Below are 23,698 nucleotides of genomic sequence, written 5' to 3'. Positions count from 1 at the left end.
ACATATAGCCCCCACCTTCTGTAGATAGTGCTCCACATATAGCCCCTCACACTTTTAATAGAAAAAAAAACTTTATATACTCACCTAAACCCATTCCCGTGCCATACTCTTGCAATGCAGGCCTGCTCTCTTCTGAGCAGGTCTGCTGGGGCTAAACAACGCAAGCAGTTCGATGACGTTATCGCGCGGCTTGCGTCGTTAAAAGTCATTCTGCCCGGCCAATCAGCGCAAGCAAGTGTCGTGATGACAACATCATTGCGTCATTGAAAGGCGCTGAATAGTGGGCAACGTTCCGTGTCCCACCATTCAGCGCTTATGCATGTAGATGCATCTGCATCCTATAGTTTCAGGTACAATTATAGTGTTGCGCCCCCTCAGAGAGGCAGCAGGCCGCCACCTGAGGTGAGATGCTCATCTCACATCATGGACGGTGCGGCCCTGACAAAGCCTGTATGGTGGCACACAGAGAATGTCCTACAAAGTCATAGGTAGGCACTCTAGGTCCACTGTATGGTGCCATGATTCTAGGAGAGAATTTGCCCGTAATACAGCATTTAATAAAAGTTTTGTGATTTATGTTATGAAAAACTCTCCATATGATATTGTAGATATACGGAGGTACAGCATGGGCCCATAATATGCATAAGTAAGACTGCTATGGGTGCTGTAATATGGCCATGTGCATGAGTTGTAAGTATCTATATTAGCAGATTCATCCTTATAGCATAAACATGGGTGTAAATTCTCCCTGTTTTCCTCCTCTGCCAAGGCCAAAAATTACTGCTCTCCACTTCCAAATGTTAAGAGCGGGTACAGCACAAAGTGTGAGCACTGAACAAAATTTTATGGTTCATGGTAGATATGCGTGCCTGGACCATGCTACAAACGGATGTTATACCCTTTATCAGGGGCGGAACTAGGAAAGACTGGGCCCCATAGCAAACTTTTGACTGGGGCCCCCCCTCCCCTGGGTGTCACACAACCCCCCCTGGTAGATAGTGCCTTTTTTACAGCCCCCCCTGTAGATAACGCCATACAACCCCCTCTGTAGATAACGCCATACAGCCGCCTCTATAGATAGCGCCATACAGCCCCCCTGTAGATAACGCCATACAACCCCCCCTGTAGATAATGCCATACAGCCCCCTCTATAGATAGCGCTATACAGCCCCCCCTGTAGATAACGCCATACAACCCCCCCCTGTAGATAACGCCATACAGCCCCCCTGTAGATAACGCCATACAGCCCCCCCTGTAGATAACGCCATACAGACCCCTTTGTAGATAACGCCATACAGCCCCCTCTGTAGATAACGCCATACAGACCCCCCTGTAGATAACGCCATACAGACCCCCCTGTAGATAACGCCATACAGACCCCCCTGTAGATAACGCCATACAGCTCCCTGTAGATAACGCCATACAGCCCCCTTTGTTGATATCTACAGAGGGGGCTGTATGGCGTTTTCTACAGGGGGCTGTATGGCGTTCTCTACAGGGGGGGGCTGTATGGCGTTATCTACAGGGGGGGCTGTATGGCGTTCTCTACAGGGGGGGCTGTATGGCGTTCTCTACAGGGGGGGCTGTATGGCGTTATCTACAGTGGGGCTGTATGGCGTTATCTACAGGGGGGGGGCTGTATGGCCTTATCTACAGGGGGGCTGTATGGCCTTATCTACAGGGGGGCTGTATGGCGTTATCTACAGGGGCTGTATGGCGTTCTCTACAGGGGGGGCTGTATGGCGTTCCCTACAGGGGGGCTATATGGCGTTATCTACAGGGGGACTGTATGGCGTTATCTACAGGGGGGACTGTGTGGCGTTATCTACAGGGGGGGTCTGTATGGCGTTATCTACAGGGGGGTCTGTATGGCGTTCCCTACAGGGGGGTCTGTATGGCGTTCCCTACAGGGGGGCTGAATGGCGTTCCCTACAGGGGGGCTGTATGGCGTTCTCTACAGGGGGGCTGTATGGCGTTCTCTACAGGGGGGGGCTGTATGGCGTTCTCTACAGGGGGGGCTGTATGGCGTTCCCTACAGGGGGGGTGTATGGCGTTCCCTACAGGGGGGGCTGTATGGCATTCCCTACAGGGGGGCTGTATGGCATACAGCCCCCCCTGTAGGTAACGCCATACAGCCCCCCCCCTGTAGGGAACGCCATACAGAGCCCCCCTGTAAGGAACGCCATACAGAGCCCCCCCTATAGGGAACACCATACAGCCCCCCCCCCCTGTAGAGAACGCCATACAGCACCCCTGTAGGGAACGCCATACAGCGTCCCCCCTCCCCAAAAAATGCGACCTACAGCGTGTCCGACAAAAGACATGTATCCCCTATCCACAGGATAGGGGATACATGTGTGATCGCTGGCATTGATAGGGAGAACGGGGGACCGAAAGTCCCCCGAAGTTCTCCATGACTAACCTCTGACTTCCGGCGTCTGCGCAGCTCACTAAAAATGAAAGGAGCGCTGGTCACGCATGCGCACAAGCGGGACCGGCGCTCCATTCATTTCTCTGGAGCTGCCGGCACAGACCCCGGAAGTCAGAGGTTTGTGATGGAGAACTTCAGGGGACTTTCAGTCCCCCGTTCTCCCTATCAATGCCAGCGATCACACATGTATCCCCTATCCTGTGGATAGGGGATACATGTCTTTTGTTTAATGGCAGAGCGGGGAGATAACTCCCTGCTCTGCCGTAGTGTTCAGTGGCGTCGCGCTGTAGCAGCCATAGCGGCTGCTAGCGGAGCCTGCGGCCATGGTGGGGGCCCGTGTCGGCGGGCGACACGGGCCCCCCCATGCCGCGGGCCCCGTAGCAGCCGCTACTGCTGCTACGGCGGTAGTTACGCCACTGCCCTTTATCTTAATGTTTCAGTCTGGGTTTATACTCTACAATTCTTTGGGCAATCTAATTAACTCTGACCACAACTAACAATAATCGCTACGTATAAATGCCACGTAGAGATGATTTTAAATTGCATATAATGATCAGAAATAATCTGAGGTATTAAAAATTTGTGTTATCAGACAAGCTGGTTGCCGCATGTCTTTTTCAGTTGTCAACATAGGAATTTCTGGCATCCCAACATCAGGCTGCGATCAATGTCATCAAGGAATCATTTGCATTCTGTCAAAAAGTCGCTGCATGTACAATTAGGCTACATTCAGACGAGTGTCGGCAAGCTCAGACGTGAAAAACGTCCTTGGTGCACCCGTGCGAGATGTGTTGTCACTAGAGTCTATAGAGGGTTGTTTGACATGCAGTAAAATAGGACATGTCCTATTTTTTTTTTCATGGACCCTTCCCACGCTCCATTGAAACAACGTTCGTGTGAATTACATGAGTCCGTGTGACTGCTGTCTTTTTAACCGCCGTTATACGGAAGTGATATACGCTCGTCTAAATGAGTTCTTACTCTCAGCACTTCCTACTATCTATACCTTACAATTATAATGCTCCTATAGTTGCCCCCACACAGTATAATGCTCCTATAGCTGCCCCCACACAGGATAATGGTGATAGTATTTATTGCAGATCACAATTGATTTTCCTCCCCAAACTTACTACAACACACACACATACACACACTATTTTGTCAGCGTTTTTAAACGCTTATAAAAAATGCTATGGATTTTCACGTCCGTGTGCTGTCAGTTTTTTTCACGCACCCATTCACTTCAATGGGTGCGTGATGCGCAAAAAAAGCACAAGAATAGGACATGCCGTGAGTTTCACGCAACGGAGTGTCTGAATGGCCCCATTGAATTGCATAGTGACGTCCATTGTTTTAACGTGAAATACGCTCGTGTGAATAAGGCCTTAGGCTGGTGTTCCACTGAGATATATCATGTGTATTTTATGCAACTAAATTCATAATATAATTAATAATATAATAATTGATAAAAACGGAATGCAATTTTCTAGTTAAATCTTGTGTGAGTCGTTGTGGAGCTCCAGTCTAACTAGAAATAAAAAATAAAGCCGAAATATATTTGTAACTTTATTTGTATTATTGAATTCCCCACCGCTGATGACATTTACTTATGTTTTCACTCCACTACTACGCTGAGTAACCTCTGAATCACTACAAATTTCTGTACTAGTAGGAACTTCACCTCTTTCTCCTCTTACCCAATGACTTTGCTGAGTTTTTTAAAGCTCCCTTTCTTTTCTTTTCTTCTCCCTTGCTATGTGACAGGTCTTTGAGTGGCAGTAAAGAAATAAAGGAGGAGGCTGGAGGCTGTAGGCGGTCTGAGGACATCAGAAAAGCTCTGCAGGGCGGGATCATGGGCTCAGCACTCTGAAAACTTTAGGAACCTTCATTTACTGAGTAAATATCCAGCTCACCATACTGTGCTCCAGATCCGCTCTGCTTTGGATTACAAAACCTGAGAAAAGAAAGACAGGAAAGCAAGAGACACCACCTGGATTATTATATAAGAGAAGTCCTGAGTGCTGCCAGGCTTGGCTATGGGGACCTGGACATGGCTCTTTCTCCTGGGACAAACAGTGGCTACTCTAATACTGGTACAATCTGCAGATGAAGCCATTCCTAGACTCACCTTGCAATATGGTAAGTGCAGTGCTGCCTGTAAAGAGTTAACCCAGGCATGGAGGGGCCCCTGGCCATAGGATCCTGCTTGAGAAGGAGGGAGGAGAGAAGTGTCTCCAGGGGTAACTGCCGGGTGATGTACAACTTGTTGTCACGCCTCATCTTTTACTTTTTCCCTATTTGTTTTATAAGGAACGGTTTGTTACATTGTTGTTTTATCTGTATGTAAATAACATGTATCCGAGCCCACAAGTCCATGACGGATCATAGTGATACACACATACAGCTACACTGGCCAGTAATTCAGTATTATTACGCTGGCTGCCGATAGGCAAAACTGTTTTTTTTGGGTTTTCTTTAATCGCTACGACTAATAATAAAACCTGGTAATGATAAGTATTGTCTATGGCACCAGAACGTGTAGATACCATCAATTAAAATCCTATGAATCATTAGGAAAATTTTAACCAGTTGTGTTTTAAGATTTGTATCGGTCATGGACTATAATTAAGATCTGTATTCGTCAATGTGGTGATTCGTAAGTGATCCACTGAATGCGCACTGGTTACAATGTGCCAAATAAAGTGCTTGTCCACCTAGAAAAAAAAATCCCAAAAATAAACTTAAATCCATTCGTCGCCCTCTTCTATCAAGTTATTAAAAACTCTACTATTTATTATTAACAGAGCTGTCCCAGAACGGATATGACAACCAAGCCAACCATTACAGCTTATACAAGGGTTGTTACCAAATTTTCATAGAAAACCTTCATTGTTATGCAACAATATGGAAGAACGGGAAGTATCCCGTCATAACAAGGAAGAGTTATCTTCAGGAGTCTAGAAAAGCTGGGTGACTACCTTTTGTGGGCGCCATAACAATGGATGTATTAGTTGTCACTCATCTTTTCCAGAATAGAATAATAATTTTTGGGAATAATTTATCATCTTTATTAAAATTGTTATGCTTATGGCCAACTTAAAAAGTTTGCCACTTTGTATGGAACCAGAAGTCCCAGCATGCTCTGCTATACTCATTAAAGGATAGTCCGTTACCCTTCTACGACCTTAACAAGGTATGATCTGGATCTGGTAAAACTACTTTGTTGTGTTTAGGTGACTTTGTGGCCTTCCATGCTGCATGGTGCAGGTACATGTCTAATGCAGAGAGATTGCCTCTGGTCTGGTGACCTTTGCTATGTTGTTGTAAGAGATGATAAGAGGAGCCAGATCTCACTGCCCTCTGCTGATGTAGCTGGCACATTAACCCTTGTTGAACTTTACTCTAACTGACAAGTCAAGGATTAGTTTGGCAACTGCTCAAAGAACTTTTTTTTAATAAATCACCTTGTAACCGCAAAAGCCACATTAGGAAAATAGCTGCATCACATTGACAGTTAAAATGTAGAATAATTGTGCCATGCAACAGCTGCAGTATATAGGGATACATTGAGTCCTGTGTGAGAGTGCAGTATATAGGGATACATTGAGTCCTGTGTCACAGTGCAGTATATAGGGATACATTGAGACCTGTGTCACAGTGCAGTATATAGGGATACATTGAGTCCTGTGTCACAGTGCAGTATATAGGGATACATTGAGTCCTGTGTCACAGTGCAGTATATAGGGATACATTGAGTCCTGTGTCACAGTGCAGTATATAGGGATACATTGAGACCTGTGTCACAGTGCAGTATATAGGGATACATTGAGTCCTGTGTCACAGTGCAGTATATAGGGATACATTGAGTCCCGTGTCACAGTGCAGTATATAGGGATACATTGAGTCCTGTGTCACAGCGCAGTATATAGGGATACATTGAGACCTGTGTCACAGCGCAGAATATAGGGATACATTGAGTCCTGTGTCACAGTGCAGTATATAGGGATACATTGAGTCCTGTGTCACAGTGCAGTATATAGGGATACATTGAGTCCTGTGTCACAGTGCAGTATATAGGGATACATTGAGTCCTGTGTCACAGTGCAGTATATAGGGATACATTGAGACCTGTGTCACAGTGCAGTATATAGGGATACATTGAGTCCTGTGTCACAGTGCAGTATATAGGGATACATTGAGTCCTGTGTCACAGTGCAGTATATAGGGATACATTGAGTCCCGTGTCACAGTGCAGTATATAGGGATACATTGAGTCCTGTGTCACAGCGCAGTATATAGGGATACATTGAGACCTGTGTCACAGCGCAGTATATAGGGATACATTGAGACCTGTGTCACAGCGCAGAATATAGGGATACATTGAGTCCTGTGTCACAGTGCAGTATATAGGGATACATTGAGACCTGTGTCACAGCGCAGTATATAGGGATACATTGAGACCTGTGTCACAGTGCAGAATATAGGGATACATTGAGTCCTGCGTCACAGTGCAGTATATAGGGATACATTGAGTCCTGTGTCACAGTGCAGTATATAGGGATACATTGAGACCTGTGTCACAGTGCAGTATATAGGGATACATTGAGTCCTGTGTCACAGCGCAGTATATAGGGATACATTGAGACCTGTGTCACAGTGCAGAATATAGGGATACATTGGGTCCTGTGTCACAGTGCAGTATATAGGGATACATTGAGTCCCGTGTCACAGTGCAGTATATAGGGATACATTGAGTCCTGTGTCACAGTGCAGTATATAGGGATACATTGAGACCTGTGTCACAGTGCAGTATATAGGGATACATTGAGTCCTGTGTCACAGTGCAGTATATAGGGATACATTGAGACCTGTGTCACAGTGCAGTATATAGGGATACATTGAGTCCTGTGTCACAGTGCAGTATATAGGGATACATTGAGACCTGTGTCACAGTGCAGTATATAGGGATACATTGAGTCCTGTGTGACAGTGCAGTATATAGGGATACATTGAGTCCTGTGTCACAGTGCAGTATATAGGGATACATTGAGTCCTGTGTCGCAGTGCAGTATATAGGGATACATTGAGTCCTGTGTCACAGTGCAGTATATAGGGATACATTGAGACCTGTGTGACAGTGCAGTATATAGGGATACATTGAGTCCTGTGTCACAGCGCAGTATATAGGGATACATTGAGACCTGTGTCACAGCGCAGAATATAGGGATACATTGAGTCCTGTGTCACAGTGCAGTATATAGGGATACATTGAGACCTGTGTCACAGCGCAGTATATAGGGATACATTGAGACCTGTGTCACAGTGCAGTATATAGGGATACATTGAGTCCCGTGTCACAGTGCAGTATATAGGGATACATTGAGTCCTGTGTGAGAGTGCAGTATATAGGGATACATTGAGACCTGTGTCACAGCGCAGTATATAGGGATACATTGAGACCTGTGTCACAGTGCAGAATATAGGGATACATTGAGTCCTGCGTCACAGTGCAGTATATAGGGATACATTGAGTCCTGTGTCACAGTGCAGTATATAGGGATACATTGAGACCTGTGTCACAGTGCAGTATATAGGGATACATTGAGTCCTGTGTCACAGCGCAGTATATAGGGATACATTGAGACCTGTGTCACAGTGCAGAATATAGGGATACATTGAGTCCTGTGTCACAGCGCAGTATATAGGGATACATTGAGACCTGTGTCACAGTGCAGAATATAGGGATACATTGAGTCCTGTGTCACAGCGCAGTATATAGGGATACATTGAGTCCTGTGTCACAGTGCAGTATATAGGGATACATTGGGTCCTGTGTCACAGTGCAGTATATAGGGATACATTGAGTCCCGTGTCACAGAGCAGTATATAGGGATACAGTGAGTCCTGTGTTACAGTGCAGTATATAGGGATACATTGAGTCCTGTGTCACAGAGCAGTATATAGGGATACAGTGAGTCCTGTGTGACAGTGCAGTATATAGGGATACATTGAGACCTGTGTCACAGTGCAGTATATAGGGATACATTGAGTCCTGTGTCACAGAGCAGTATATAGGGATACAGTGAGTCCTGTGTTACAGTGCAGTATATAGGGATACATTGAGTCCTGTGTCACAGAGCAGTATATAGGGATACAGTGAGTCCTGTGTGACAGTGCAGTATATAGGGATACATTGAGACCTGTGTCACAGTGCAGTATATAGGGATACATTGAGACCTGTGTGACAGTGCAGTATATAGGGATACAGTGAGTCCTGTGTCACAGTGCAGTATATAGGGATACAGTGAGTCCTGTGTGACAGTGCAGTATATAGGGATACATTGAGTCCTGTGTCACAGAGCAGTATATAGGGATACAGTGAGTCCTGTGTGACAGTGCAGTATATAGGGATACATTGAGTCCTGTGTCACAGAGCAGTATATAGGGATACAGTGAGTCCTGTGTGACAGTGCAGTATATAGGGATATTCTACACTTATATTTATTTTTATATTTACATGTGTTTTTTGCACAAGTATTTGTGTGGGAAAAAAAGAATGAGATGGGGTGAAAAAAGCAGTTGTGCAACTAATATTGCCTTAAGATGTTACTAGTTGAAACTTGTGTTGCTGAGAACAACCGAAGCCTGTGTGTAGTCCGAGCCTAATGGTTTTATTCCTTTCTAAGAAGACCCCCATTTAGCCTCGTCAACCATTTCTGTTACTGGGAAAGCTGGATGACAGCCATTCTAGCCACCATCACAACTCCCATAGAGAAGTTTCACCAACTTTCCCAAACTCCTGATTGGCAAATCTGTCTACTGGTACTGTAATGGCTTTCCGCTCACCCATATCACTAGGCGAAATTCAAATGCAGAAGTCTGGTAAAGCTAGTTGACGACAATCTGTATTGGTGGCCATACTGGTTGTCGTTCACATTTGTGTTGGACACTCCACCGGAAATTCTGTCGTGTTTGGCGGGAACAATAATACTAACCCGACAGATTCCATTGTAAGTCAATAGGGTCTGTTGGGAGCAGGTGAGATTCATTGTACAACGGATGCGACAGACCATTGAGGCTTCTTTTATGAATGGAAGCCAAGATCCAAGTGTGAACAGAGCCTGAAGGCCCTTTTACACAGACGAACAAGCATTCACACGAACACTCATTCCTGATCATTGGCACGTGTAAGCAGGGCATCTTTCAGCCATAGAGTGAGCAAACGCTCGTACATCGGCCGAACACATGATTTATGCTGCCATCAAAATTGTCACATGTCAGCAGCACATCTCCCTGTGTAAACAGGGGAAATGCTGCCGACAAGATTCAGATGTATGGGGACGACCGATCGTAGTAACGCTAGTTCGTCCCCATACTCCCGATCAACGTTCCGTTTAAATGGACCATATGAGCTGTGAATGACATGCTGTATTGTCGATCAGCGCTTGTTTATTGGGCACAAAATCTGCCCATTGAAAGTACTCTAGGAAACAACTTGACAGAAAAATACATATTTACTGGTGATTTATTTATTTTCAGTTGAAAAGTATATTAAAAAAAAGTCCTTTTTCCTCCCCACAGCACAATGCAGAGTAGTGAATCACCTCCATCTGATGACACTGGATAGTGACGTTGTATACAGGAAATGTACAGTAATAAGGAGCCCTGGCGCGTCAGTTTCACCCTTGACTTTCTCTGTATGAGCAGCTGTATATCATTCAGATGTTTATTACCTTTAGGGCGGATTTACACGAGCGTGTGCGTTTTGCGCACGCAAAAAACGCTGCGTTTTGCGTGCGCAAAAGGCACTTAACAGCTCCGTGTGTCATGATCATATGGTGCGCGGCTGCGTGCTTGTCGCGCAGCCGACATCATTATGGCACTCTGTTTGGATGTTTGTAAACAGAAAAGCACGTGGTGCCTGCTGTTGCGCGAATCAGGCACATCCCATGGAGGTGCTTCCGTGTGGTGCGCGTGATTTTCACGCACCCATTGAGTTCAATGGGTGCGTGATGCGTGAAAAACGCAGAAATATAGGACCTGTCGTGAATTTTACGCAGCGGACTCACGCTGCGCAAAAATCACTGACAGTCTGCACTGCCCCATAGACTAGCATAGCTCCGTGCGAAATCCGCCCTTCGTAACATTTATCTTCTGTCTTTATGGTATACCCCCTCTATGATGCTAGACATGCAGTATATAGTGACCTATGTGCTAAAAAAAAAACACCGTAATATTCACCTTCATAAATAATGATTGGTCCCTTAAGGCCTTATTCACACGAACGTGTTATACGTCCGTGCTACGCACGTGATTTTCACGCACGTCGCACGGACCTATGTTAATGAATGGAGCCGTTCAGACTGTCAGTGCATTTCACGCAGCGTATGTGCGCTGCGTAAAACTCACGACATGTCCTATATTTGGCCGTGTTTCGCGCAGCACGCACCCATTGAAGTCAATGGGTACGTGCAAATCGCGCACGGCATACGGAAGCACTTCCGGGGGGCCGCGTGTAATGCGCGCTACAGTAGTAAAAAGAATTAATGAAAACAGAAAAGCACCACCTGCTTTTCTGTTTGCAAACATAAAACCAGAGTGTCATAATGATGTCCTTTTACAGTAGGCAATTATCTGGCAGAGATACATAGAACGCCGTTCATCTGCTGATCGTATAGTTTTGAAAAACCTGAAATATTATCATTGTCGGCAGTACATCTCCCTGACGCGCTGCCGACATGATAATAATGTATGGAGACGAGTGATCGGAATAATGAGCGTTCATCCCCATACATAGCTCCTTGTGAAAGGAGCAAACGAGCACCGATCAACGACCTGTCTCATTGAACGGCGCTCGTTAAACCGGCTAAATTTGGCTGGTGTAATCGGGCCTTTGACCCTCTATATAATGCAATATTTATGAGTATGTGGTATTTTCCACAGGCACTATTGTGAATATTATTACCCCATTATTATCTATTTACAGGGATTTGTGTTTTCCATTATTATTATATGTGGCAGAAGTCCATTTAATTCTCTCCCTTCCTGTAATGAAGTAGCAAGGTTATGTGAACTGATGACATAATCAATAAGGAAAGAGAGAATATTGCAGCACTCACCACTTAATGTAATCATGTTTTCAGTACGGGACAGTGGTCCTGCAGCGAGGCAGGGACTCCTAGCATCGTACATAAGTATGATGCTAGGAGCCCGGCTCCCTGCACTGTGTTCGGTCCGGTACTTGCGGCCGAAATACATCCGTCAATTACGGACGTAATTAGTGTGTGTGCACATACCCTAAGAGTCCAGCAGTGTTTGTCCTGTTCTTGTGCGCCCCCACCCCACCCCGCTGCTGAGCTATGGACCCCTCTTTATTTAGCAACCAATATGGAAATGACCCGTTGGCTAGCCAAGTCAAATTCTTAGTGGACGGAGCTACCACTGAGCCTCTGATGCTGACCTATCAGTGTGAGGCTGTTTCCTAAAGACAGTCTTGAGCCAGCGTGGTCTCACGTGATGATGCTGGCTAAAGACCGTCTTTAGGAAACAGCCTTACTCTGATAGGCCAGCGTCAGTGGTGGCTCCACCCATTAAGAATGGCGGTGGCCAAACCCACCTGGCTAGCCAGCGGGTCATTTCCATATTGATTGCTAAATAATGAGGGGTCCATAGCTCAGCAAGGGGGGGACGCACAAGTAAAGGACTAACACCGCTGGACTCTTAGACACCGCGGCTATTAGGTGAGTCTAATAACTCACTTTGTGACAGGTCCTCTTTAAGAAAATTCTTTTTTTATTTAAAAAGGAGGCCTTGTCAAAGTGTAGAAGCATGTGAAACGGACATAGGCTTATTCTCTCCTCATCCTATGAGCACTTCTTTAAATAAAAAATAATTTGCTTATCTGTGAGTACTGCCGTATTCTTTCTTTTTTCGCTTATATGAACTGTTGCCATGCTGTCGTGACTACAGGGCACCAACATTGCATTGCAGCATAGCCCTGGATGGATATTTGCAATTACTCCATATGGATTTGTGCCTAACCTATGGAGAATCGGTTGTGCCAGTCTATTTTCTATTTGAATAGTTTCTCCATTGCAATTGCTGGTCACCTTAAGGGCTCCTGCATGCATGGCGTATATTTGCTCCAAAATCTCCGTCCGGCTGTTCTGTGCGATAATTCCACATCTTTTTTACAATCTAAATTGACATGCCACAGGCTCAGAATCCGCACCGCAGGTCAATCTCCTCACGTCTTTTTTGCTGATTTAAATTTTATTTCTTTATTTACGCAGCGTCTGAATGGAATTTGTTCAAATTTGATCTTTAACTTTGCTGCTACTGTAATACGCTACGGAATTTCCACAGGAAAATCTGGCTGTAAATTCCACAGCAAACGTGTGCAGGAGGCCTAAGGGGTTCCATAAACCGGAATTAAACTGGCCACACTTCAGGGGAAACAAGAATTAATATGTCGGATTTCAACATGGCCAATTCTTTGTTGCCCAGTGATCAGCAACGCTACATGAGTGTGGTAACCCTTTTTCCTATGGCAATAGACGTACATTTTTGACCGATCTGAGCATGAATATTTCTTAGAGCGTCTGGGGAGATAGATGCCTTATGTATATGGGCAGTTCATATATTTTGTTTTATCAGCATCACTTCCTTTGATCTTTAGTGATTTGATAACCGGGTATGCTGTATCTGCAAATGGGCTGCAGGGAAAACTGAGAAACTTAGTGTAGTTACATACAATTCTCTCATATAAGCTGAAATTTGTCAAAATGTTTTCCTATCGGAAAGCGAGGGATAAACCCCCTTATGCCAGTGAGTGTATGTAATCCCACTACATGTGGCAGCCTTACCTTTTTCTGAATCTACAATAAAGCAAATCTTTTGTTTTTATGCTAGATTATAAAACCGCAAAATATTCTCCACCTCCAGCCATACTAGGGCCAAAATGGAGCTCCAATATCCCTATAAATGCCAATACTGGCTGAATAAAGCTGCCAGCTGTACATATGTACCAATTGTTGGTTCAGTTAGGAAAAGGCTTTTTTTCTTATTATTTTTGGTCTGTTTTTCTACATGAAAGCCCACGTGTCCATTGAGAAGAACCTCATGTCTGTACTTGCTGTTAACCTGTTTTGCAGTTCACGCTTTGATGTCTCAGGGTGCGGTCAAAATCTGCTTCTAATAAGGATCAGAGAGCAGCTCAACATCTTTGGGCTGCATTGTAAATCAACGTGGAGCAACCTCCTACCATAAATACGGGGAGAAGTAATAATGGTAGTGGCTCTTTCCTTTTATTTATTTATATAATTTTTTTTCTTTTGTTTTTTTTTTATGCTGAAAATTTATATTATTGAACTTTTTTTCAAGCGATTCCTGGGAAACATCAATAGTACAGTAGACCACATGCTGTGTTCAGGTCGCTTGGCATGACCATTTGGAATGGTCAATGGATTGTCCACAGGTGGTAGGTCAGAGTTCACCACATACATGCAAGTGATCACAGGTGATTCATGTTACCCGAGACCAACTGAGCATTTATCAACCAAATATTTTTATTGTCCTATGACCAAATCAAATTAGCATGACTATTTACATGTGTGAATCATCCGTAGAAACTGGCCAGATCCTTGCCCTGTAGTCATAAAACTATCACCGTTGACCTAGAAACCATATTTCCTGTGGTGACTACTTACTAAGAATCAGGTTCCTTGTATCTTTAAATGACAGCAGCTTCTAGTATGTCAGTGGGGCACGGAAAACAGACTGTTGTTAAATACTTGTATGACGCCTGATTTAGAGAAGTTATAGGTGGCTTGAAATCCTCCATTCTTAATAATTTAGTAAGAAAAAGCCAAATGATCAAAAACTACCCCTAAACCATATTACCTATTCAAGCAGTCATATTATCTCTTCAATGCAGGGTACCAAGCTTCTCAACCTAAGGCCTTATTCACATGAACATGTCTGTTTTGCGCTCGTAAAAACGCATCGTTTTTCCTGCATTGCAGTTCCATGTGGCATCCGTGTACAGTGCGTGTCTGCGTTTTTTACGCACGTATGTCACACTTTTTTACGTCCGCAAAATAAACTGAAGGAGGTGTTTTTCTTTTTCTCATCATTTGTTTAGCAACTGTTGCGTGAATCACACACAGCACACGGATGTGCGTCTGTGTGCTGTCCATGATTATCACGCACGCATTGACTTCAATGGGTGCGTGATGTGCAAAAAACGCACGAGTATAGGACATGCAGTGAGTTTCACGCAGCGGACACACGCTGCGTGAAAAACACTGAATGTCCGAATGGCCCCATTGACTTGCATAGGTCCGTGTGACCACCGTTGTTTTAACACGGATGTGAAATACGCTCATGTGAATAAGGCCTATGGGTTTATTTACATGTTTCAGTCCATACTGGGACTTTCACGAAATTGAGGCAAAAACTGCTGCATGATCGCAATGTGTGAATAAACCCTACATCTGGCCATATACTTTAGACAGAAGCGTTCAGGTGGCAGCTATCTTCCTCAATTCTGACAGCTCCTCCTGGGGGAAATTCAACATAGCCAATTCTTGTTTCCCCCGATTGAAGACTTGGTGGACAGACTGGCTGCCTGTGTGCACATTAAAAGTTGGGATGGTTAGCGTTGGGATTGAGTTATAAAACAATAAGTAATTTCCTTCCAATTTATAATACTGTTCTCACCAGAATGTTCATGGTCTGCACACTCACCTTTTTTGATCATTATGCCTTGGAAGAACTTTAATCCACCTATAAATCTATCTTAAAGAGACTCTGTCACCACATTATAAGTGTCCTATCTCCTATATAAGGAGATCAGCGCTATAATGTAGGTGACAGCAGTGCTTTTTATTTAAAAAAACTATCTATTTTCACCACTTTATTGGATTTATGCTAATGAGTGTCTTAATGCCCAAGTGGGCGTGTTTTTACTTTCGACCAAGTGGGCGTTGTACAGAGGAGTGTATGACACTGACCAATCAGCGTCATGCACTTCTCTCCATTCATTTAGTCAGCGCATAGGGATCCTGCTAGATCCTTATGTGCTGTCTTATACTAACACATTAACGATACTGAAGTGTTTAGACAGTGAATAGACATTCCACGGGATGTCTATTCACAATCTCTGCACTTCGTTACTCTGTCTGTGGTAGTTACAGTAGAGGACGCGTAATCTCAATGTAACCTGTCATTTGCCGCATAATCTCGCGAGATTACGCTTCCTCTGCTGTAACTACCACAGACAGAGTAACGAAGTGCAGGGATTGTGAATAGACATCCCGTGGAATGTCTATTCACTGTCTAAACACTTCAGTATCGTTAATGTGTTAGTATAAGACAGCACATAGCGATCTAAAAGGATCCCTATGCACTGCATAAATGAATGGAGAGGAGTGCATGACGCTGATTGGTCAGCGTCATACACTCCTCTGTACAACAACGCCCACTTGGTCGAAAGTAAAAACACGCCCACTTGGGCATTAAGACACTCATTAGCATAAATCCAATAAAGTGGTGAAAATATATAGTTTTTTTAAATAAAAAGCACCGCTGTCACCTACATTACAGCGCCGATCTCCTTATGTAGGAGACAGGGCTCTTATAATGTGGTGACAGAGCCTCTTTAAAACAGTCCTTTAGACAGTCCCCAAGATCTGTTAGTTTACGTATTCTTATCCGTACAACAGCGGCTATGGACGCGCTACGTATATTGAACTCTATTGAAACGCTTGAGACTGCTCCTATTCAAATCTGTCTTCATGTGATTTATTATGGTTAGTGTACTGAATCTTTCATGTGGATTGTGTGAATTAGGATGAAATGACCCCACGTCTATGGTGCACGTTCCGCATATATGCGAACCACTTTGGTTTATACACATTCAACATACTGAGTTGTTACTATGGTAACGCTTGACATATGCCCCATTTCTTTATAATAGAAAGCATATATTATCCTAGCGATCTAGTGTCCAGCAGAATATCCATCAAGGACTTGTACCCTTTGGCTAGATGTACATGACAGAACAGACAGCAGGAGCCAGGTAACCTACAAATTTTCTTCTGGTGCCTAACTTTAAAGACTATGTACGCCTTTTGAAGTCATTGTTTTATTTTTTTTAATAAAAATGTCTATCAGTGTGTTTTGTGAAACTTTCTAAATACTTTTTATTCAAAAAATATTTTTGAGATACAGCTGCTTTGTATCCTGTATAGTGCGAAGAGACCTGAATCCATCAGGTCAACGGCACTGACGGGTTCAGTGACAGCGGGTCCTCGTGTCTAACACGCAGGATCGAGCTGTAGCCGATCACATCTAAGTTCATAACCTAGATGTGATTGATAACCGGTGGATCCTGCGTGTCAGAGACACGAGGACCCGCTGTCACTGAACCCGACAGTGCCGTTGACCTGATGGATTCAGGTCTCTTCACACTATACAGCTGCTCTATATACAGGATACAAAGCATCTGTATCTCAAATAGTAAAAATTATTTTTAATAAACCGTTTTTAAAAAGTTGCACAAAACACACTGATTGAAATTGTTTTATTTTTTAAATAAAAATGTCTAAGGTGTACATAGTCTTTAAGTTGTTTTCTATTAAAATATATTACAGTTCCTATTGTCTACCCACTATAAAAGTCAAAACTTTTGAAAAGTATTTTTTAAATATAAAAATGTCAATCAGTGTGATTGGTGCAACTTTTAGCATTTTAGTTTTTATAAAAAAATATTTTTACTTTTTGAGATACAGCTGCTCTGTATTCTCTATATAGAGCAGCTGTATTGTTTGCTAAGTCCTGTTCCTGTCAGGACCGTGGGACTGACTGGTTCAACGCAAGAACTACCTGTAATCTATCACATCTAAGTTATGAACTTAGATGTGATAGATAACAGGTGGATCTCTGACACGCAGGACCCGCTGACACTGAACTTGTCAGGTCCACGGGACGGACGGATTTAGGTCTTGGCGCACAATACAGCTGAATGCAGAGCAGCTGTATCTCAAAAAGTAAAAATAATTTTCAATAAAAACTAACTTAAAGAGGCTCTGTCACCAGATTTTGCAACCCCTATCTCCTATTGCAGCAGATCGGCGCTGCAATGGAGATAAGAGTAACGTTTTGTTTTTTTTTAAAACGAGCATTTTTGGCCAAGTTATAACCATTTTTATATTTATGTAAATGAGGCTTTCTAAAGTACAACTGGGCGTGTTTACAGTAAAAGTACAACTGGGCGTGTATTATGTGCGTACATCTGGGCGTTTTTACTTCTTTTACTAGCTGGGCGTTGTGTATAGAAGTATCATCCACTTCTCTTCACAACGCCCAGCTTCTGGCAGTGCAAAGACACAGCGTGTTCTCGAGAGATCACGCTGTGACGTCACTCACTTCCTGCCCCAGGTCCTGCATCGTGTCGGACGAGCGAGGACACATCGGCACCAGAGGCTACATTTGATTCTGCAGCAGAATCGGCGTTTGCAGGTAAGTCGATGTAGCTACTTACCTGCAAACGCTGATGCTGCTGCAGAATCAAATGTAGCCTCTGGTGCCGATGTGTCCTCGCTGGTCCGACACGATGTAGGACCTGGGGCAGGAAGTGAGTGACGTCACAGCGTGATCTCTCGAGAACACGCTGTGTCTGCACTGCCAGAAGCTGGGCGTTCTGAAGAGAAGTGGATGATACTTCTATACACAACGCCCAGCTAGTAAAAGAAGTAAAAACGCCCAGATGTAACTAACACAATACACGCCCACTTGGACTTTTACTGTAAACACGCCCAGTTGTACTTTAACGTTAAACACGCCCAGTTGTACTTTAGAAAGCCTCATTTACATAAATATAAAAATGGTCATAACTTGGCCAAAAATGCTTGTTTAAAAAAAACAAAACACGTTACTCTTATCTACATTGCAGCGCCGATCTGCTGCAATAGGAGATAGGGGTTGCAAAATCTGGTGACAGAGCCTCTTTAAGTTGCACCATCACACTAATTGACCTTTTTATTTAAAAAAAAAATGCATTTTAAAGACCCCAAAGCAGAATGACCTCCAACTATATACTCTTAAATTGTACAGGGATTTACTATTCATTATCTGTACAATTGTCACTCCAGAAGGAAAAGATGATAATTCTTGCAAACTTTGGAGATATGTGAGTAATATCCTGCCGAGTATAATACATTACCAATGAAGCATTCACTTTTACACCATTTAAAATCATTATTTCTGGTATCTTATAATTTACTCCTTTTAAAGGGAATGTGTCGCTATAAATTATTTTTTTTTTTTCAGTTAAACAATTAGTATTTGAGTGATTACAGATTGTTTTAATTTTTTCACAAGTCAGGAAATATTATAAATTAGATTCTAATAACATTTCCATGTGCTGGGCACTAGAGGGAGCAGTTCCCAAAATTGCAGCATGGTCACTGTGGTAAAGCAACCTCATTGATTTATGCTGCAAATTTGGGGTGGACACACTCTCCTCTAGTGTCCTCACGCAATCCCCTCCTCCCTTCTTCTTGCTAGTGCCAGGAGGAGGAAGGGTTTGAATCTTCAAACCTCCTACACTGTGTGCCGCCATTTTCTGAGCAACTGCACAGTGTAGGAGGATTAGATACAGGGCTCAGCAGACAGTATCACACGAACATAAATTACCTGCCGCCGCCTCCACTGGTCTACGCTCCTATACCTTGCGCCTGAACATATGGCCGGAAGCCGCGGCCGGAAGCCGTCATCTTACTGTCCGGCAGCGGCTTCCGGTCCACATGAAAATGACGCCGGATTTCGCTCTGCGAAGGAGCTTCGTTTTGGTCTGTGTGAATAAGCCTTCACTCTGTCAGCAGTGATTGGATATGGTCAGTCTGTGTAGGGACACACCCCCAGCTGGTAACACCCAGTTGTCAGTTTATTCCTACATTTCTAGAGGGAATAACAGAGGAATGGCACAATGTAGAGTTCTAAGAAAATCTGCTCTAGAATTGACATTTCATGGGGAATACAATTATTTACTAAAACAGACATGTCAGGAGAGGTGACCGGTCCAATGTGACATATCTCATAGATTCTTGTTCGATCCTGATCACTGGGAGAAGATATGGATGTCATGATTTGATAATAGAAATAAATAGTGTGTTGAGGACCAGTAAAAAAACAAAAAACTTTATGGACTGTCCTTGAAGACATCAACAATAATCTGAAATCTTGTTCTGGGAGAAAATGCATTAAAAGCATAAAGTACTAACTATATTCTACACCAGGAGGAATGAGCCCTAGAATATGTAGTATGAAATATTTTCACTTTAATCCAGGAGTATAGAATATCTTGGAAATTCCATGTGCATGTTCTAGCTGATCTCTACTGCTTGTCTGAATTTGCTGAAAGGATGATCATACTATTAGTTCAGTTTAGGGTAAAATAATTTTCTAGAACAAAAAAAACGGGAACAGACCTTTCTAGTTGAATTTCATTATGTTTGAAAGCTAATGGGTGCTTGGTTCCATTTTTACTTTGTTTGCAAGAAAGGGCCTGTTCACATCAGGATCGGGCTACCGTTCATGGGTTCTATTGGACCTTTCCGTTGGAGGAAACGATGAACGGAAAGCCAAATGGAAACCGTAGCTTCCGTTTGCATTGCCATTGATTTCATGTACGGCTCCATAATACAGATCCTCTGTGTGCTGCTGTACAGTCTTTGTGCACGAGGCTGTAGTGTGTGTGTGTGTGTGTGTGTGTGTGTGTGTGTGTGTGTGTGTGTGTGTGTGTGAGGACTTAGGGCCGGTTCACATCAGTGTTGGCTTTCAGTTGAGGGGTTCCATTTGAGGTTTCAGTCGTTGAACCCCTCAACGGAAAGTCAAACGGAAACCGTAGCTTTTGTTTGCTTCACCATTGATATCAATGGTGACGAAAACATTGCTAATGGTTTCCGTTTGCCACTGTTCCGGCAGGTTTCCATTTTTTTGACAATCAATAGCGCAGACGACTGCGCTATTGATTCTGTCTAAAAAACGGAAACCATTAGCAATGTTTCCGTCACCATTGATATCAATGGTGATGCAAACGGAAGCTAAGGTTTCCATTTGACTTTCTGTTGAGGGGTTCCACGACGGAAACCTCCGACGGAACCCCTCAAAGGAAAGCCAACGCTGATGTGAACAGGCCCTAACACTGTGCAAAGTTGGTCTTTGGATGTATCCCACTGGACCACAAGGTCAATCCTGGCCTGGTCACCTAATTTTAAGATGATGTGCCATGCTCATGTTACCCAGGTAAAGTCCCCGTACTATAAAACCTCTTTAAGAGGACTTTCCTTGTTCCAGAATTTGATTGTAATAAATGTTCTTGTTCTCTGAGATGACATCGTGGATGGAATGACGTGATCTTAGTGACATTACTTGAAGTGCCAAAATATCAAGGTTTTTTTTACATGGTAGAGCTGCCATTAAGATCCATGTACTTGTCAGATTGTTTCTCCACACTATCATTTCTTCAGTCATTGACATTTACTAGATACTTTCAGTGAAATATAATAATCAGTGGTTGTAGAAAACTGTTCATTTCAGAGGATTTGAAATCCGATATAATATATTCTGTTACACCCCTGTAGGGCGAAGATCAATAAAATCTGTTAAAACTATGTAACACACTGTTATTGGAGCCAGAATGAGTCTATGTGGCCATTTTAGCACTATCCCCTCTGTCACACAAAAGGTCACATGATGTTTCATTTTTCGTTTTCTAGCATTAGTAATATTGACAACGTATGTTTTAACTGTTTTTCATTGTACCAGCCGGAATTTGGAAGGCAAAGCTAATATTATTAATTAAAGGGGTTTTCCACTGTTGTATAATGCACAATTATTGCACAATAAAAATTGTGCCCGTAAAATAGGCAGCAGAATACAGTAGCTGCAAAGTGGGTTGGATTTATCAAATCTCATGCACACGCTGCGTAAAATTTCCGAGCAGAGATTCACCTGCGGTGCATATTTTTCACGCATGTCAAGTCCTGCTGCGGAAAGTGGACTGAATTGGTGCGTTTTTCAGAGGAGATCTCACCATCTCCCAGCATTGAAAAAAACGCAGAAAAATTTTCCGCTGTCAAAAATTCAGGAAAGGGTGCAGAATTTCTGCTAGTTTCTGCGGAATTGCTGCAGAAATTTTCTGCAACAATTCCGTTACGTGTGGACAAGCCCTAAGGCGGACCTCTTTGCGTTTCAGGCACGGAATCTGCAAGGGAAATGTGTGGCTGCGTCTTGCCCCGGTGTGGTTTTCTTCATGTGACGACCCCTTTAATATCTGCACAGACCTAATAATTCTAACCTATGAGAGTTTGCTACTGTTGTGTACAGTCTCTGCAAAAATATATCAGCAACACAAATCTCTCTCCACTTATGAGGCTTTGCTACAATGTATCTGTGCAGCTAAAATGTATCAGACTATAGTTGTGGGTGTTTATCAGAGGGTTGGGAAAATCTTTATCTTTAGTTATCTATATCTTAATTAATAGAATTCTGTAATATGTTACATTTACATACAGATATGATCTGTGTTCACCCAAGTGTCTGCTACCGAGCCTCCCATTCACGCTGTTGCTCGCTGTTCAGATTGACTGCTGTTTGTAAGCAGAAGCTCACCACGAAATCAGTGCATGTTGAGATGATTTAGATGATGGCGAGAATATAATAATTATAAACTACAAGTGACTAAACAACCAGTGAGAAAAAAAATATTATAATATAACTGCCACACATAAATTACAGAAAATGGGGAGGGGGACGGAAAAGAGCTGGAGATCTGCTATTCTAATGCAAATCAGAACAATGAATAAGCAACAGAATGCCATTTATTGCATTATTCATTTAGTACTTCATTACTTTTAATTTCATGTCAAACATTTTCTTCTTTATACTGTAGGTAGATTTTGCTCTTCTCTAGCGTTTGCAGCTAGTTTTCGGATCTCAGAACGGTTCTCTTTATGCTTAGTAGGAAGGAGAGGTTATTGGGAATATCCACGCACCACTCCTCTATATAAACATACGTGTAAATAAACCGTTGTTTTTCATCATCCGCATATGTACACGATGGAGAAAGATTTCTGGTTTCTAGGGCAGTTTAAGGTGTACTTGAATTGCAGGATTTGTTATGTTTTTGTATCCGTTAAAAGAGACCTCGCACATCATTTTTATATTCTTCTCTCGCACATGCTTGGCACAATGTCTGTGTTTTCTGTTTTCCCAAATGTGCACTGCTCTTCCTATCCTGGTCTGTTTGTTGACAGCAAAATAGATACGCCAAGAATTAAAGAACATTTCCACACAAACAGAAGTTGGAGTGTACGAAAAATGAAAAGTTCCGGCCTATTTGTTTACTCTGTGGTCCAACTACCACTAAATTGGCCACATATGCAGTGATAACTGAAGCGAGATTGAGCAACTGGCCTGATAATACAGATGCAGAGCAATGCCCACACCGAAGCCAGAGGAAATGGAACCATTTTCAGAAGTGTTATGTATTCATCTTTCCATGTCATTACCAGGCCTCAAAGATTTTGTTATAGGTCACAGGTTTTGCATAAAATGGCTAGCTGTCTTGCTGTTTACACGTTTGCTTGTGGCATTTTTAAACTTTATTCTTGTCTTTGAAGATAGCCATAGAGGGATTATTTAGCCGATATGACGAGTGAAGATATGTTTATAGCGGTAATCTGGAGCATGGGTTTTTGCATTCTGGAATATCTAACTAACTAAAATAAGTGATCATGTTTGTCAAAGGCTATGCAAACATTTGACATGGAATTATTTTTTATACGTTTTCTTTTATATCTGTTAGTGGGTACGTGGAAAAAAATTGCACTAAGTTTCAGGCTCCAATCTCCATTCCCTCATTTATTTTATTTATTTAAGCTTACAGACCTATAGTATATTCTTGAAGGTTGACCAATAGGTGATTCTGCACTTGAAAGCGGATCTGTCATGAGAATATGCTGCCCTATGAGCCCACTATAGAGTTCTTAGGGGCTATTATACAAATGGTACAATCCTTTTTCTGTGTGGTTTATCATGACCGGTATTATTGGCTATTAAACTAAAGTGTTGCCCTTTAAGGGGGTTATGTGGGAACCAAAAATTATTACCAGTGTACTTACTGGAGTATGTGAGTACACTCGCTAATATACATTTTGGTCCCCTATCGCGCTGATTCTGAGATTTTTATAGTGCTGGAAG

At 43.0% G+C, this 23,698-nt stretch overlaps 1 protein-coding gene across 2 annotated transcripts in view; it reads left to right on the top strand.

The window, feature by feature from the left end:
* Window positions 1-23,698, top strand: part of SEMA4B (semaphorin 4B) — a 287,580-nt gene that overhangs the window by 205,556 nt on the left and 58,326 nt on the right. For both annotated transcript variants that reach the window (XM_075858142.1, XM_075858141.1), the window contains exon 3: window positions 4,196-4,570. In XM_075858142.1, coding sequence (XP_075714257.1) covers window positions 4,468-4,570 — 103 coding nt within the window. In that variant the 5' untranslated portion in view covers window positions 4,196-4,467. The remainder of the gene's footprint in view (window positions 1-4,195; window positions 4,571-23,698) is intronic.

This window comes from Rhinoderma darwinii, chromosome 3 (assembly GCF_050947455.1).
Source record: "Rhinoderma darwinii isolate aRhiDar2 chromosome 3, aRhiDar2.hap1, whole genome shotgun sequence".
Lineage (NCBI taxonomy): Eukaryota > Metazoa > Chordata > Amphibia > Anura > Rhinodermatidae > Rhinoderma > Rhinoderma darwinii.
This window is presented reverse-complemented; position numbering and strand designations above follow the sequence as displayed.